We start from the raw sequence: 12564 nt of genomic DNA, 5'->3' as shown, positions 1-12564 counted from the left end.
CAAATCTTGGAGACGTGAAAACATCAGATTTGTGCATAAATGCGGTTTTGTGTGTGTGTAACAAGCAATATGTGTGTAATTTTTAAAGATCTGTGCATGTAGTTAGTTTCAAACTGTTGTAATTTTCATTTGTGCATTTGTAAATTACATGTTGTATTTTTGTTTTAATTTCATCATTTTGTACTTATGCACAAAATGTATTAAATGAAGAATTACACACACAAAAATTAAGTTGAGACTATTTTCTCTCCATATGGGAATGCTTTGGGAAAAAAATGATGGGAGTGAGACTTAAAGATGTCAGAGTAGAAAAGATTGATTTTGACTTCAACTGTTTTTCATTTAAACACTGATGCTAGCGTTGCTTTAACCAGCTGCTCTTCAAATGAAGATCCAACTGGTTTAACGTCACGTTTCTCCCCTCCTGCTGCTGAGAGAGATTGGTGTAGGAGCCATAGGTAGCTTCCTTTATGTGTTCGTGTGCAATCCTAATTAGACTTCTGTATATGTTTGTTTCTCCTCTGATCGCTAAGAAAGCAATTTATCAAAGAAAAACAATTTCCAAACAAACCGAGCTCGCCTGTCCTCGCACGTGGGTGAGAATTGATTTTCTGCCTCGCCGTGTTCCCTCATGATATGTGATGTTGTCTGCTTTTCTAATTAGCCCCGCGTCTTTGCATAAGAGCCAAACCAAAACGTGGAGTTTTATTTAGGTTGGCTGAAGTTTGCGCCCCCCTCTGACTTTGTTCAACCTTTACTGAATCGCAGGGATGATGAGCCACCCTCCCATCCCCGTCGGCGAGCTGGCAGAGCACATTGAGCTGCTGAAAGCCAACGACAACTTGAGGCTCTCTCAAGAGTACGAGGTGAGCAATAAATCTCCCTTCTATATGCACACATGAATGGAAGGCCTCCTTATTGTTTAGTGATGTTAACCCTGTTAAGCATGCACCTCATAAAGCAAATGTTTTTAAGGCTTTGTTAATATACGTTCCAATTACATCTTCATGATTTATTCAGGCTTGAAATTTGTTGCTGCAGCTTGTCTACATTACAAAGCACTCTCTTTCTATTACCCTCAAATGCACCACTTGATATGCCACTACACAATATTAATGTGTCCATTTGCTGCTCCTTTCCAGTCAATCGACCCTGGTCAGCAGTTCACCTGGGAGCACTCAAACTTGGAGGTTAACAAAACCAAGAATCGCTATGCAAATGTCATAGCGTACGACCACACCAGAGTCATCCTGTCGCCCATAGAAGGTGAGAGTTCGCTGAGGAGGAGGATAAACGTTAAAGAAAAGTGTAGAGGAGGAGACCAGAAGCTCCGAACATCCAAGTGCAGCCGGGACGTCTGCAGTAAAAGAAGGATTGGATCCGCATCTCACGCTTTTACACCGACAAATTCCTGCCTTTGTTGCCGCCTCGTGGAGCCCGTCACTTGCCAGAAACAAATCGTATTTGATGTCATGCATTCAGCTTTATTTTTCATGTCACATTTTTCTGAAAAGCCTCTCATGCGGTTGCTTTTGCAGGCATCCTGGGAAGTGACTACATCAATGCCAACTACATTGATGGCTACAGAAAGCAAAATGCTTACATCGCTACCCAGGGCCCGCTGTCGGAGACGTTCGGGGATTTCTGGAGGATGGTGTGGGAGCAGCGCACGGCCTCAGTCGTCATGATGACGCGCCTGGAGGAGAAGTCCCGGGTAAGAAGGCAGCTCCTCACCTACTGACCCAAATCTACAATATTCATCTTCTAGACTGTACACTGAACTAGTTACCTGCTTTTTATAGCTGATAAATCCAACTCAACCGAGCAAAATCCTCGATTAACTTAAAAGTGTGGGTTTGTCTTCATAGATAAAGTGTGATCAGTACTGGCCGAGTCGCGGCACAGAGACTTACGGCATGATCCAAGTCACGCTCCTGGACACAATGGAGCTCGCCACCTTCTGCGTACGCACCTTTTCCCTGCATAAGGTGAGAAATGAAGCTGTTCTTCAAGCCTCCTCTTCCGTCTGTATCCTCACTGCTCTGCCCTCACCTCTATTAAGCTTATTGCCTCTGAAAAAGTCTTTGATCCCTTGAGCTTCCAGTTTGGAGGCAGGTGCAGCTGCAGTAATCATGAAATTCAGCCGTCCCGGGGCGAGTAATGTATGTGGACACACAGAGGGTAATTGTATAGTCTGGGCGCCGTGCAGGGCTCAATCCAGGCCAGGCTGGCTGTGTCAGAGACCAGATCACCGCTGGAAGCAGAGTGGTTTCCTCTCGCTCATCCCGGACCGCCAGGCTGGCATGTCTCACTGGCCTACTTAAACAGAAATTAGGCCATCTGATAGTTCCCTTTGCAGCATCACTTCCCTGGATTTCTGTTCAAGTCTGGCAGAATATTTGCTTCAAACAAACTGTAACATGTTAGGTTATTATAGTCATTTGATTATGAGAAAACAAGCAAGAAATCGATTAATTTAATACAAATTATTCTTTACATTAACTGTAAATAAATGGAATAAATTGACAGCAGAAATTAAAACGCCACAACAAAATGAACAATAGATACTGCATTAAAAATAGTATTTGTGATATATACAAATCTATCAAGTTTAAATAAAAACTAAGGTATTGTGTTCATTCTGCAGTCCTGGTTGATGTTTGGAATTGTACATTTTTGTTATATTTTTCCCCCAATTTTTTCTCCTTGTACCTTAAATCGGCAGAATGTTTTATGTGTTTTCTTTTTTACTGATTGATTTTTGTTGTTATTTCTGTCCCCTTTTTCTGTTTTTCTTCATGTTTGAGTTTCCAACTCATGGTTGTATTCTATGTTTAACCTTTTATTGAATAAAAATAATAATGATAGCAATGCTAAATCCATTCATCAAACCAAATCATTCATTTTTCCGACAAAAAGTGTTTTTTAAGTTCAATTTTATTCTAAGAATTCCTAATTATAGAATTGAAAATTCCACTGTTTTAATCATTTTAAATGACAAATTTTTTTACAAAAGGTTTCTTTTATCTAAATAAAGAGTTAGGGGAAAAATAAACTGTTTAAGCATAAATCAAATTCTGAATTTGTGAATCAGATTTAAACCTATTTAATGTTGCAACAGTGAAATCCACCCTACCTTGAATCAAGATTTTTTTTTATTGCGTTGTTTTATAAATATTTTACCCTCTTTTTTAAAGGGAATTTTGATTTAGTGGTTAAAGTCCCACTATGATAATTTTTTTAAGCTATTGTAAAAGTGTTCCCAGTTGATTATGATTAAATTAGTTTATGATAAGAGGACAAAAAAGCTAAAACAGCTAACTTGAAGCTAAAGTAGGCTAGCTGGTAGCCAACTGTTGTGACAATATAAACAAACAAATAAACTCAATCTAAAAACCTGCGCTGTTTTCTCTGACATATTTTCTGCAGAGCGGCAGAAGTTTGTTAGAAATGTACCTCTGAGTTGTGGGTGGGCTCGTTTCTGCAGAGCACAAAGTTTTTTGTCTGCTCCTGATTCACAACGATTTGAGTAAATAAATACTCAGAAATGCAATTTAAAGCTTACTTTTCTTTACATTTGTCCTCCATCATGATTAAAAATGCTACAAGAACGTGTTAAAAACACAATTTTCAATCGTTAAATTGACAGCCTAAAAGTCCTGTACCTGAATAAACTGTCCTCTTGGGATCGTATTATACTCATACTAGCACAGTGACAGCTTTAGTAAATGCTGTTTTTTTTTCTTCTCATATTTCCTTTTAGAACGGGAACAGTGAGAGGAGAGAGGTGCGTCAGTTCCAGTTTACAGCCTGGCCCGACCACGGGGTGCCAGAGTATCCCACCCCCTTCCTCAACTTCCTCCGCAGGGTCAAAGCCTGCAACCCTCCGGATGCTGGCCCCATCATTGCTCACTGCAGGTAAACGAGCATGCAGGTCTGTCTCTGTGCAGCTCTCTGCATACAAGAAATGTGATGAGTTCAGCTCCATTTCAAGTTTTCTTAATTTTTTTATTTTTAAAGTAAATGTAAAAATGTGACAAATTTCCTCCCCTCCTCCCTGTCAGCGCTGGTGTTGGTCGCACTGGCTGCTTTATCGTCATCGATGCCATGCTGGAGCGCATTCGACATGAGCGCACCGTGGACATCTACGGTCACGTGACGCTGATGCGCTCGCAGAGAAACTACATGGTGCAAACAGAGGACCAGTACAGCTTCATCCACGAGGCCCTGCTGGAGGCTGTGGCCTGCGGGATCACCGAGGTGGCGGCCCGCAGCCTGTACTCCTACATGCAGAAGCTGTCCAAGGTGGAGCCTGGAGAGCACGTCACAGGCATGGAGCTGGAGTTTAAGGTAGGGAAGAGCTCAGGAGGAATTTTATCCTAAACTAAAGCATTTTAGGATATTAATTATGCAAAAAAAAATCATATTTATTTAATTTAGGGATGTTCTGATCCGATCACATGATCGGAAAGCGGGTCTGATAACATGGTTAATGACTCAATCGAAATTGATTTATTTCATTTATTATTATCATAATCAGTGCTTTATATTTAAAGTTTATTATTCCAGATTAATACTCTACTGCAAAGTTATATATTATGAACAAATCTTGTAAGTTTGAGAAAGAGGCGCACAAAAACAGTTAAGCTAAACTAATCTATGCTAAGCTAAGATAGCAAGATATTCACAGATTTAGACTTCCAGGATCAAAAACTCTTTCAAACAGGTTTTAAACTGACAGAAAGTGTCTCTATTGTGTTGTCTTAATGCAAACAACCACCTACAAGGTCATTTTAACCCTTGTGCTCTTTTATGGGGTCCAGATGACCCCACCCTTACATTGATGTGTGATCCTTCCACGACAAACGTGAACAGGATTTCATGTCTGCCACAGACACCAGTGAAGATAAAAAATCCTTGAAAAAAACATTCAGCGTGATGTCCTTTTTTGTGTTTTTCAACAGATTTAACAGTAAACCTAAATTAGTTTAAATCACATTACATCACAAAACACTTGAAAAACACTTTACTTGTCGTGAATCAATTTGCTATTTATTAATAGAATAACTTTCATTTTTTTAAATGACTACTTGCTGAATTAAAAGAATGCAAAATTTGTCTCAAATTAAATAAACGTGAAGACTTTTATATTTTACTTTGTACTACTACATGTATTAATTAATGCATTAGTTAGCAGTTAACTAATGTTTATTAATCTATTTTAATTAATGCATAACAAAGAATTAATTACAAAAAATAAAAATCCAATTAATAAATAAATACAAAATAAATAAATACAATTGCAAAAGAAAAACAAATAAAAGAGCAAATTTTTATTTTTGAAATTTAAACGAAATTCCAGCGATGAAAACACAATTTAAATTTCTTCCTTTGTTTCTTTTTTTCCATTTTGATTTCTGGAAAATACTTTTGCTTTTTTTTAACTTATTTATTGTTGTTCTGTTTTTTAAATAACTACTTGTTGTATTGAAAATGTGTGGATCAAATTTAAGACAGTGGGTGAATAAGGTGTTTTTTTTGTATTTCCAGAACACTCATATCAATACTTTTTCATCTTAAACTATTATCAATGTGAAGAAAAGATGACCAAATCATCCAACGAATCATAATTCATACTGTCTACATCTCTTAAATCAAATTATATTGCCATTTTTTGTGGATTTCATCAAAGGGTTTTTAAAAAACTTCTCAATTTCCCCCCAAAAATATTTTTTGTCAATTATTTAATGTGTTGAATTTTAATATTTTACAGGGATACAACTATTTTTACACCATTAAAAAAGTCAGAAAAACATATTTTTTTGCTGCTTTACTCATGTGATGTCCACTCATGCATCTGTTTATGAGGCGTCTTTTTCATATTTTTTATAGTTCTATCAGACATATGATGCATTTCTGGTTACGTCCTCATTTATTTCCTATTCCAGCGCCTGGCAAACACCAAAGCCCACACATCCCGGTTTGTCACAGCCAACCTGCCCTGCAACAAATTCAAAAACAGACTGGTGAACATAATGCCCTATGAAACCACCCGCGTCTGCCTACAGCCTATCCGAGGTCTGGAGGGCTCCGACTACATCAACTCCAGTTACATAGATGGATACAGGTATGTTTTTCGGCAAACATTAATCTGACCTGACCCCCCTGTCCTCTTTTCCTTCGTTTCATCCGTCTCCTCCGCTGGAGCCGTCAGATCCGTCATTCCTGTGTACACGGTCGCTCCGTTTGTGTCTCTTCGTCTCACTGAAGATGCTGGGGACTTTCTGATGATTCAGCTCCACGCAGTGGTTGAACCCACGTGTTTTGACTGTTCCTGTTCTTGCCTCGAGCCTGACCCTGTTTTCCGATTAAAGATGAAGGAAGGAAGGAGCTGAATCCTGTCTGTTTTATGTGTCCAGGCAACAGCGAGGCTACATCGCCACCCAGGGTCCTCTGGCCGAGACCACGGAGGACTTCTGGAGGATGCTGTGGGAGCACAACTCCACCATCGTGGTCATGCTGACCAAGCTGAGAGAAATGGGACGGGTAGGACAGAACAATGGTCATGGAAAGTGTCCCACCAAATCGAATTTTCTGATTGGGTTTTGCTCCTCAGGAAAAGTGTCACCAGTACTGGCCTGCCGAGCGCTCAGCCAGGTACCAGTACTTTGTCGTCGACCCGATGGCGGAGTACAACATGCCTCAGTACATCCTCAGAGAGTTCAAAGTTACAGATGCTAGGGTGAGTTCCCGCCATCTGTCTGTCAACAGCCATCCTTGCTTTCGGAAACACAAGACTTTTCCTTTCCTGTCTTTAGAGGCCAGCGATGCAAAGCGGCCCTTATTGACCTGTAGGGTGTCGCCACAGATTGCCACGTTTGACAAATAGGCTCTTCATTCAGCCGTGCCGTCTCCAGATTGTCACGACACGCATGTGCAGCTGTGCGCACACACACCAGCACATCCATGTGCCAGTCATAGATAACTCTAGTTAAGCCTGTCCCACAGTGACGCCACATCGACAGATGCCTTATTGATCTCCATTAAAGAGGAGTCAGAAAGGCTGAGCAGAAGAGAAAAGATGTAATTGCCTTCAGAGTGGCTGACAGTAGCAGATGTACTGACGTTACAACTCTAAGTTAACCACAGCCAGTGATCCGGGGTCGGATAACACCAATCGTTAGCAGCAGAAGAAAAATGGTCCTTTCATTTAATACACTAGAAGAAGTCTTGTAAATAGTCATTTAAATCTAAAAATGTCATATACATGTTGACAAAACAACCAATTTAAATTTAAGCTTTTACATTATGTGACCTCATTTCTACCGTGGCTCTCGGTTTAGGACGGCCAGTCGAGGACGGTGCGTCAGTTCCAATTCACCGATTGGCCAGAGCAAGGGGTGCCAAAATCCGGGGAGGGCTTCATCGACTTCATCGGCCAAGTTCATAAGACTAAGGAGCAGTTTGGCCAGGATGGACCAATCACAGTTCACTGCAGGTGACAAGCTGCTTTCATGTGTATGCCCCTTACATTAAAGCCAGGCTTTAATGTAACCTTACACTCTCTGTCGACTGTGCTGACATGCCTGCAGCGCTGGCGTGGGGCGGACAGGTGTCTTCATCACTCTGAGTATTGTCCTGGAGAGGATGCGCTATGAGGGAGCAGTGGACATCTTCCAAACTGTCAAAATGCTGCGGACACAAAGACCAGCCATGGTGCAGACGGAGGTAAGATGAGCCATAGAGATGTCGCTGGTGCTGAAGGAGGAGCAAAATAAATCCAGACGTGAAATAGGCAGGGAGTGGGGATGGAGCGATGAATTGTTTTAATCAATTTATATTTCTACGATTTGAGGCAAAATGTTAAATTTTACACCATTTTTAAACCATTTTTAAAATAATTTCAAACTAAAACTAGATGTATAGCATTACCTACGATAATTCAAGTGTGCATGCTGTAAGATGAATGTGGCTGCTGAAGATGCTAGAGCTGATTGCTGAAACTGCACAAGCTAATATGATAGCTGAAAGCACTAAATCTAAAAGCACTCCAAAATAATAGCTTAATGCAAAATTAGCCACAAAAACTGGATAAATGTCTACTTTTGACAAAACAGCTAGCATAATACTAAAATATTAGCTAAACTCCAAATTACCCAAAAAAATAAAAAAAAAAAACGTCTTGTTTTGACAAAACAGCTAGCTTAATACTAAAATATTATCTAAACTCCAAATTAGTCAAAACAAAAATTGGGAAAAAAGTTGAATTTTAACAAAACAGCTAGCATAATGCTAAACTTTAAGCTAAACTCAAAACTACCCCAAAAAAAGTGTCTAGTTTCGACAAAACAGCTAGCTTAATACTAAAATATTAGCTAAAATCCAAATTAGCCTAAAAACTGGAAAAATTAGCCAAAAACAGCTAGCACATTGCTAAATTAAAAGTTAATTTCCAAATTACCCAGAAAAAAACAGGATTTGCCATTAATTCTTGTTTGTTTGTTTGTACACATATTTAATTACACTTGAGTATCTTGCAAGAAATACAAGGAATTAAAAAAAAATCAGTCACACTGGTTGAATTTTTGGCTAAAGATGTCCTGGATCGATTTTAGGTGAGTGAATTGGATCGTTCAAAATGAACCACTATGAATCATATTGTCAACCACAAATTATGAAATGATTGAAATGTTGTTAAAATGAATAGTTTCACCCCTAGCAGGGAGTTTAACGACTGATAAAGGTCAGGTAAATCCACAAAAAATATAACAGAAAAAAAAAAAAACAGTAAACAATCAGTAACATATAAGAAGATAGGATTGTGTACACACTGGGACTGATGGGAAAACAAACAACAACCTGGAGATGAAAAGTAATATAAAAAGTCAAGCAAAAGGTGAAAACTTTACACTGTGAAAAGTGAGATATTGAATCAATTACTGAAAGTTCTGTAATTTTTACATTTAAATGTTTTAGTTTTATCAAATTAATGTTTTGGGTTGATGGTTTACTCAACTCAAAAATGTAATTTGATAAAAACTCATATTTCTAACTGTAAAAGCAGATCCAATTATTTCACTTTTTACAGAAAAAGTACAATCTTGTCTTTTTGTCTGTCTCACCAGGATGAGTACCAGTTCTGCTACCAGGCTGCTCTGGAATATCTGGGTAGCTTCGACCACTATGCAACATAAGAGCAGAGACAGCCGTCCATCCATCTTTCACTTTGACGTCCACGAAAACAATCCAACACATGAACAACAGAGAGAGGCCAGTCTGGCACAGCGTTGAACCTTTTGCAGAGTCCAGATTTAAAGACCAATTTTTCAAGAAGAAGAAGAAGAATGCTCATCAGTAGTTCCCCTGCTGGGTGTGGAGATTATTCATGTGTAATCCATATACTTACCTCAGTGTTCCAGTGTGAAGGACATATAATACATGTGTGTTGTGGTCAGCTATCTCCAATATGAACCAGTAACATACAAATGGCTTCTGAACAGGAGTTGTGATACTCTGTGTGTATAATAAAATACAAAAAGATTTAAGAGAAGAAAAAAAAACACAAGCCTGGATATTTGCTGCACCCTAAATGGGCTTTTTATCTTCAACTTTGTATCTATTGGTTTAATGTTCTAAAGGAGTTACAAAGTGAACATTTCTATGTATCTGTGAGTCTATTTGCGAGGCATCTACTGCCACCACAGGTAGTTCTGACGACAGTCTGAAGCACATGGCCGGGTTCTGCATGAGCAGAAGCTGGGGTCTGGACTCATCACCCTGAGGACTGCAGAAGAAGCATGTGGATGCTCATTTACTCCATGCACAGTGCCAAGAGAAACCATGCCGCACGAACATGAACTGTGGCCTATAAGGAGACGTGGCTCCTTTTGTCATAACATGAAGTCATATCGCTCTGGAAGATTTAAAAAAACAAAAAGAAACGGTCAGCTCTCTGCCCCTGGTCTTGTTCTCAGAACAGCGATTAAAGTCCTCGGTATCTTTAACTGGGCTGGGATTTGTAGTCCAGTGCATTTGCCACTTAACAATGCCTGCTTGCTACTTGCTATTGTTGTTGTTCATCCTCCGGCTCTGCTCCTTATTTGATGTCAATCCCCCGTGTCACTCGAGCAGTGGCTTATTGAACAAGATGCTAAGGAAAGAACTGAGCTCAAGTTAGTTTATTTTCAGGGTTTTTTTGCTGATTTTTTTCATGCTTTAAATGTATTTTGTTGCCTTTTTTTAACATGCTGCTTAAGATTTGTGCATTGTGTACTAAGCTTTTATAATTGTTTTTTTCTCCTCAGAAGTCTCCCTACTTGAACTGCATTGCTTTGTATTTAAGTCCACCGTGTTTGTTTTCATAATTAAGGAAATTAGGAATTTTATTTTTTATTTTTTGGACTCCATCTGCATTCTAACTTCAATCACACCCTGATGTGTTATCATGACTGGTCCCGTGTGGTGATTAAACAGCACAGTGTGTCTGAAACTTTGAGCAAACTCACTGATTTTTGTACATACAGTCTTCTCATTGGAGTCCTTTACAGTACAGTTACATGTCACACAAATATAATGTAGGGGTTGGATGTGATGTAGTACTTAATGTCGCAAAAAAGCCTTATTGTTATCGTTCACTCTGTCATGTTTATTTGGAATCCGTTTCAGTTACATCTGTTCATTTTTTTACATTATTTGGGGATTTCCAGCAGTTATAACCAATACGATATTGTTGTCTTTGACGAGCCAACGTTGAAGTATGATATTGTCACTGTTTATTTTATAATGGTCCGTTTTGGTGCTTTTTTTATTATTATTTTTATTATTTGCTTTGTTATGATGAAGTATACCCTCTGTGCAGGGTGCTATTTGATACTGAGTACTGATGTCTGATTAGTTAGCTAGAGATGTACACTAGAGGCAGTTTAAGTTACCAGTGACGCCCTTTTGATACCCTCGATCTACATCACACACAGCAAGGGGATCATAGAAGCAGAGGCATGGTCCCAGCCCGGGGGGGAGTTTAAAAAGCATCAGAGTTGTTATAGATATATAGCGCCGGCTTATCAGTGGAAAACTCCTGACTGGCCGTGGATGTTTAGTTTGCTTAAAGGCACATGGTAGCAAGTGTATTTTTGACCAAATTAGGTAAGAGTTGCCTAGCTACACACGTTGCACACCCTGAGAAAGTTATGGTTTGAATTTGAAATTATTCTCTTATGAACTCTATGTGTGGTCCAGAAGTCTTGACGATGTTTGACATATATGAAATATGTTATTCCTTTGATTTCTAATGATTATTGTGTCAAGAGAAATATAACAAGCACACTCGTAACCTACTATGAAACGTGTTGAGGGCCAGCTCTGATGACGCCATCCCCCTCACTTATGTACTTGTTCTTTCCTTTCAGACCATAGATGTAGATATTGTACCTTGACTTTGTATTAAAAGCAGGATGATTGGATATACAGCACACCGAGCAGCTTGATTCTTTGTTTTGTATGTGTTTTATTTTGTTCCACTAGGGGGAGCCAACGTCTTAAAACCAATTCTCACCCAAATGAACCTAGAAAATGTAATTTAATTACTGGTATGTAACAACAATTAGTGTACTGGCCTAGATCCAGCATGAGGTTTGACCTAATTGAAACTGAATAATGAAAGATAGAAACATTTTTCACATCTAATATTTTGTATATTGTGATTCTGGTAGATACCTATATTAGCAGGAATACAATGTTGGCAGTATTACAAAATTAATAGATTACATTAATATATTACTTTTTCTATAACAAAATAATTTAAAGGATTACTAATGAATATACACTCACTGGTCACTTTATTCGGCACATCTGTCCAACTGCTTGTTAATGCAAATCAACAATCAGCCAACCACATGGCAGCAACTCAATGCATTTAGACATGTAGATAGACATGGTCAATCCGCAGTAGTTCAAACCGAGCATCAGAAAGAAGGGGATTTCAGTGGTATAATTGTTGATACCTGACAAGCTGGTCTGAGTATTTTAGATACTGATTATCTACTGGGATTTTCACCCTCAACCATATTGTTTTCAGAGAATGGTCAGAAAAAGAGAAAATATCCAGTGAGAGGTAATTATATGGGAAGAAATGCCTTGTTGAGGTCAGAGGAGAATGGCCAGACTGGTTCCAGCTAATAGAAAGGCAACAGTAAGTCAAATAACCACTGGTTATAACCTTATAACCGAGATCTGCAAAAGACCGTCTCTCAACACATAACATGCCCCATTACCTTGTGGCTCATGGGCTACAGCAGCAGAATACCACACTCCTGTGGAGTGTCACTCCTGTCAGGTAAGAACAGGAAACTGAGGCTACAATTCACACCAAAATTGGACAATAGAAGATTAGAAAAACTGGTCTGATGAGTCTCCATTTCTGCTGGTAGGATCAGAATTTGGTGTCAACAACATCAAAGTATGGCTCCATCCTGGCTTGGATCAACAGTTCAGGCTGGTAGTGGTGTTACAATGGTGTGGGTATATTTCCTTGCACACTTTGGACTCCTTTGTACCAATTGAGCA

The 12564-nt window shown here is 39.0% G+C and overlaps 1 protein-coding gene and 1 long non-coding RNA gene across 2 annotated transcripts in view; one reads left to right on the top strand and one right to left on the bottom strand.

The window, feature by feature from the left end:
- Window positions 1–11471, top strand: part of LOC112147800 (receptor-type tyrosine-protein phosphatase S) — a gene marked incomplete in the record, with an annotated part of 91502 nt that extends 80031 nt beyond the window's left edge. The window contains 12 exon segments of the mRNA XM_036216205.1: window positions 769–866; window positions 1143–1266; window positions 1539–1714; window positions 1869–1988; window positions 3764–3918; window positions 4065–4350; window positions 5949–6127; window positions 6420–6546; window positions 6617–6742; window positions 7344–7498; window positions 7593–7728; window positions 9126–11471. Coding sequence (XP_036072098.1) covers window positions 769–866; window positions 1143–1266; window positions 1539–1714; window positions 1869–1988; window positions 3764–3918; window positions 4065–4350; window positions 5949–6127; window positions 6420–6546; window positions 6617–6742; window positions 7344–7498; window positions 7593–7728; window positions 9126–9194 — 1751 coding nt within the window.
- LOC118599899 overlaps window positions 5728–12564 on the bottom strand; it is a 13806-nt gene continuing 6969 nt past the window's right edge. The window contains exon 2 of the long non-coding RNA XR_004949439.1: window positions 5728–7758. This is a non-coding gene — a long non-coding RNA (uncharacterized LOC118599899). The remainder of the gene's footprint in view (window positions 7759–12564) is intronic.

Source organism: Oryzias melastigma, linkage group LG17 (genome assembly GCF_002922805.2).
Source record: "Oryzias melastigma strain HK-1 linkage group LG17, ASM292280v2, whole genome shotgun sequence".
In the NCBI taxonomy this organism is placed as follows: Eukaryota; Metazoa; Chordata; class Actinopteri; order Beloniformes; family Adrianichthyidae; genus Oryzias; species Oryzias melastigma.
The sequence above is the reverse complement of the archived record's forward strand: the minus strand, read 5'-3'. Positions and strand labels throughout refer to the sequence as shown.